This window comes from Charadrius vociferus, unplaced genomic scaffold, assembly GCF_000708025.1.
Source record: "Charadrius vociferus isolate BGI_N301 unplaced genomic scaffold, ASM70802v2 scaffold183, whole genome shotgun sequence".
Lineage (NCBI taxonomy): Eukaryota > Metazoa > Chordata > Aves > Charadriiformes > Charadriidae > Charadrius > Charadrius vociferus.
The window spans coordinates 6,742,805-6,747,928 of NW_009648250.1; the positions used below are offsets into that span (position 1 = coordinate 6,742,805).

At 38.7% G+C, this 5,124-nt stretch overlaps 1 protein-coding gene across 1 annotated transcript in view; it reads right to left on the reverse strand.

Moving 5' to 3' along the window:
• Positions 1-2,102: 2,102 nt before the first annotated feature.
• GLIS3 (GLIS family zinc finger 3) overlaps positions 2,103-5,124 on the reverse strand; it is a 176,086-nt gene continuing 173,064 nt past the window's right edge. Inside the window, 2 exon segments of the mRNA XM_009884321.1 lie at positions 2,103-2,239; positions 3,436-3,618. Coding sequence (XP_009882623.1) covers positions 2,103-2,239; positions 3,436-3,618 — 320 coding nt within the window.

A 5,124-nucleotide genomic window follows, 5' to 3' on the forward strand; every position in this document is an offset into this window, starting at 1 on the left:
GTAGGGAAGCCTGATGTCTCCCATGCAAACCCCATATACTAACAACTAGATCTACGCTCGCGAGCTGAAACAGAGGGACACATTCACTTGCGATGTGAGAATCAGAATAAAAGGGGGAAGAATTTAGTACAGAATTGTCTGTATTTAAGTCATATTTCTTCCTATTTTACATCATTTATGTGCACGGTTTACCCATATATTCTTTGTATTTATTGGATGAAAAATAAGTAAGCGCATTGCCTGTATATAAGAATATACTTCACAAATATAAACCTCAAAAGATTGCCAATGTTTATAAACATCTGGACATAAATTCATCTATGCAACATAATGGCAAATTAAACCATGAATTTGACCCAAACCGCACTCAACAACTCTCAAAATCATCTCAGGATAAGAAAAAGTTGGTATAAACATTTTTTTAAATTCATCTTTCCAAAGGAGTGATTTCAGAAGCATAGTTGTGGTCTAGCCTGTAAGAATGAACTTTGGATTTTTGTCCTTCTTATTAAATCAGGTTGAGAGAATATTAAGATGCACGCTACACAGTAAGAAGTCCACAAAATGGATGAACAGGGATTAATAACCTAAAAACTCAGTCTTACATAATGTAAGAGTTGCTCCCAAGGTATATAGGATCACAGTAATAACACATCTCCACTGCAAAATACTGTTTTTAACTCATACCTTTGTAGCTTTCATGAAAGGGAACTTCCTTTGCTTGCATCCTGGACTAAATTCGAATATTCAGATATATAATATTGCTTTATTAATTAACTTCACCAATGCATATAGTTCTTTGAAAATGTTATTTAGCTCTTTTCTTTACAATCTTATTCTTTCACTGCTACTGCTATTAAGAATATTAATCTAGAACTTGGACCTGATCTTGCAAAGAGCTCAATTGCCAAAGCTTTAAACATAGTTTAACCTTTGTTTTCTGGGAATGCTCAGCACCACTCAGAACATGCTTGGCCGCTATCAGAATAAAGCCTGACATTGAGTAGAAAAATCAAAACCACCAAAACAGTTCAGTTTTATATCTCTAAATAACCAGAGAGAACATAGCAAACTTAGAATAGAGTAGCTCTTCTTCCTGAAAATGTGTTATGGAAATGAAGAATGTTAGGGCAACAAAAACGTAATTGAATCGGTACAGATTGCTTTTAAAGAAATCTGTGTAATTTAAGGAATCTTTTCTACAGGGTATTTTAAGCCTTCCTACAGAGTACTATAGCACATACAGCAATAAAGCTCTACAATATAATTAAAAATCAACTGAAAGTTAAAATATACTTATTCTTACCTAGCAGCTGTGCTAAATATAGGCAAAGTCCATGTACCTTCTCATGTAGTGCATTTAACCCTTCTTATTCATTGCATAAAGCACTGGGTCAGAAGGAATATTGGAAAAATATCAATGGCCATATTGTATGGCTTAAAATACAGAGAGAAGGAAAAGACACCTAAACTAAGGCCTCTAAGAAATCCAGTACTGATGATCTTTGGCTTCAAAACGAAGCCACACCAATGCCTCCAGTGGGTAGTGCCAGGGTCTATGTCAGATATCTCTCCCTTTTTGATGTTGGTGTGTGTTTAACTTTGGAAGCAACACATGCAAACAGGTTGTGCAAAAAGCTGCGTGCCTTTGAAATGTTTGTTGTATGCTCTGGTTTTACCTCTTTTCCTTTTTTTTTTGAAAAAAAAAAAAAAAAAGAAATATTCTAAAGCTGTGTTCTTCAGTAAGTTCACCCATTCAGCTTGAAAGAATTACAGCCAACATGCAGTTTTCTTATTCAGTCTGTGAATTCCCTTTGAGAAATTAAAAAGAAAGAACAAAAAAAAGTAGAGTTGCTGTGCCACAGATGAAAAGAAAAGAAACAATTACTAAAGTTTTGGCAAAGCTTGCTTTCTCCAAATATTCTCCTTCTCAGTTGACTGCTTGATGAATGCTTGGTAATTGCTTTTTTCCTCTCCATTATGTATGTATATCAACTCATATCCCCATACATACATGGCAGTTTCATGGAGAGAAAAATTTTGTAGAGAAATATCAGAAGGGCAAGATGAAATGAAGTTCTTGTAACTAGATTCATATTACTTTAGCTTTCAGTGTAGACAGAAGAAAGCTGGCTAGAACAACGATCCACTGCATTTACTTGTAGGAACCTGCTATCGTCTGGCATGCTGCGAGCTGAATCACCAAAGATACCTGTGGACCCTACTGGAAAGTCATAAACTGGAAAAAAATACAAAAACAATTAATTAACTAGGATAACTATATCACAAAGAATGTCCTAATACTTATGCTGAGAACTGGAAATGGCTCTAAACCAAATAGACAAACAAAAAAAACAAGACAACATGCTTACAAAATTATTAACAACATAGCTTACTGCTTACCACAGGAAGAATTTCAGTTCTATCAGAATCAAGTCTGAAGAACAGCAGATTTCATCACAACTAGCACTTGACCATTTAATGGGTGTTAAAATCGTCATAATTTTAAAAATAAACTTCATGATTGCTTATCAAATTTCATCATAGCCAACATAGGATAAGAGGCAATAAAATATTGTAGAACTCATTTGCCGACCCTGCCACAGAAATGACTTCTGTGGCAACTTCTACAAGCGATAGTAGTAAGCACAAGAGTAGCTGTTTGCCAAACAACTCCCACTCTTGGATTACACTTTCACATACTGTGAGATGGCTCTTTGAAATTACAGGTGCATTGGCTTTTTAATGCACTACCAAAGGAACAAAATGTGAAAGAGATTTCAAAGCACAATAGCTGTTAAGTGAAATCATCCTGTGTGGAGGGACTTGGGCAACAGTTGTGCTTACGACCTAAGATAAGGCCCACTGTCTTGTGCTGATCCTCTGCACAGAGGCATCTTTCACCCTTCCAGAGCAGCCTGCAAGCTCCTTAAGTACTTTTCAGCTAGGTAGAGACTAAGTCATGTGTGCACAAAAAAGTGTGCACCCAGGCAGTTCTTGCCATGGAAATGTGAATAAATTAAATTAAAGACTGAGAAAAATCAAACACGTATAAAGCAAAATCGGTGGTTTGAATCATCTCAGGTCCCTGCTACAATACTTACAGCAGAGAGGAGTGGCTGCGCAAGTATCACACAGGGCTCAATGGACTGTATTTCAAAGCAAATACAGGAGCTAGTGACTGTCTGACCCCCAGAGGTTAGAACCTTGAGAAGCCCTCAACAGTGTGCAGTCTGCACGCAGGCCAGATGTTACTGTGACCCATGGTGACCGGGTCCCAATGCCAACCACTCCACAGAGGTCTGACAACCATCTCCTCTTTGTGAAGAGTCAAGTCTGTCGTGACAGGTCCCAGTCACACCCACAGCTCGAGCAGATCTGTCAAAGCCCACAAACTGTACACAACCATCCACAAAGTCCCCAGCTGTCATTTACCTGTAATACCAGAATGAGCTGAAAAAGTTCGATGGAAAATGCCAAGCCCTGCCTGGCCTGCTGATGTGGGAACTAAGCAGTCTTCAAAAGGAGGAACCATATTGCAGGAAACACCATGTTGTACATTCTTCTGAGTGTCAGCATAATGTGGAGGGCAGAAAGTCTGAAGCTGCCCATAAAAACCTACAACAAGGAGAAGAAAGTGGTGAGTAAAACACCTGGACAGAGATACAAGGGACAGCATGTGAAACCGTGGCTGTGAAAATGATAAAAACCGTGACTGCAGTAGCACCAGGACTTCAATTACTTTCCACCAATAAAGCAGCTTTGATATGAAGCTCCCTAAGACTTCCTCCAGTTGCTACTAATTCCAAACACAATCCGCTTCACGGACTTCCTGATTGCAGCATGACTTGTGAGAGGCACTGACTGGCTAGAAGTTGAAGTTACCAGGAAAATTCTCCATTTACTCAGCAGTCCTGCTGTCTGAACCGGTGGTCTCCAGATTTCACACTGGGCTGCTGCCTGAAAAGTTCTAAGAAAATGCTTAATTCAAAATAAAGGAAGATTCCCCAAGTGAGACCTGAATAAAATCTGAGAGTCTGTCACTGATGCCAAGACAGCTGACTGATAGTGGGGACATGCCTATGAGACTCAGAAGGGCTGCTTGCTGATGATCCACGGGGCCTGCTGTCCCTAAGTACAGGGTGAGAGTCTAACCCACTCATTGGTAGCAATGAGTCCACATGGAGGAGTACCAAGACTGTTGTGTCACATAACATAAAAGATCCCCACCAGGGTATTTGTTCTTTACGTTGTTTTTTGTTCCTTAAGTGGTATTTGAGAGAGGCATATAAGCCCTGAGTAAATTCACATTGAAGTCCATGCTAAAATATATTTATAGAACCAAACCCACGCTTCTTTGTAAAACAGGGATGTGTATACAATCTAAGAGGCACAGACAGATGTTCTGCAGTAGGTTGGCCTGAAGATTTTTCTCATGGAAGCAAGGCCTTTTCTCCTCCTAAAAAAACTGCTGCTAAGTCTAAGTTTTGGAGATTTTGCTCAGAGTCTGAAAGATGGCTTTTATAGGTAAAAGACTGTGGTATGCACTTATTTTTGTTTTCTATAACATGTTCATAGGAGTATATGTCAAAAATGAAACCATTATAAATTCAGTATTACAATATATACGTATTTTTCTTTTAAGAAAAACTGCGAATCGAGCTCCTCTCTGCCAGTGCTGTGGCTCCTTGCTCTCACCACTCTCTTTCCATAAATAAAGGAAAAAGGAAAAAGACAGTGCATTACCTTCACGGTGTTACATAGAAATTGTAGGCCTTGACTATCCAAAAATAGGCCCAGGAGTGAATACAGTCTCTGAAGATTTTATTAGCAAACAGTTTATTGCCTAAAGGCTGGTGTGGTATTCTCTTGATGAAGAGATGTTGTGGTAAGTCATACCAAAAAGCCACTGTCAGAAAAATGACCCCCTACCTCAGAAAGCATCTTAAGGAATTTCCTGTGTCTCAAGTTTATTCCAGAGACACTACTGTCAATAGAAAAAGCCGATGTGCAGGGCTGTCTCCTCTAGCCAGCCTAGTTAATCAACATCCATATGTTGGTTCCAGCTGAATTTCCTTTTACTGGAGAAATATCAATAAAAAGAAACAACAATAAAACCTTCCC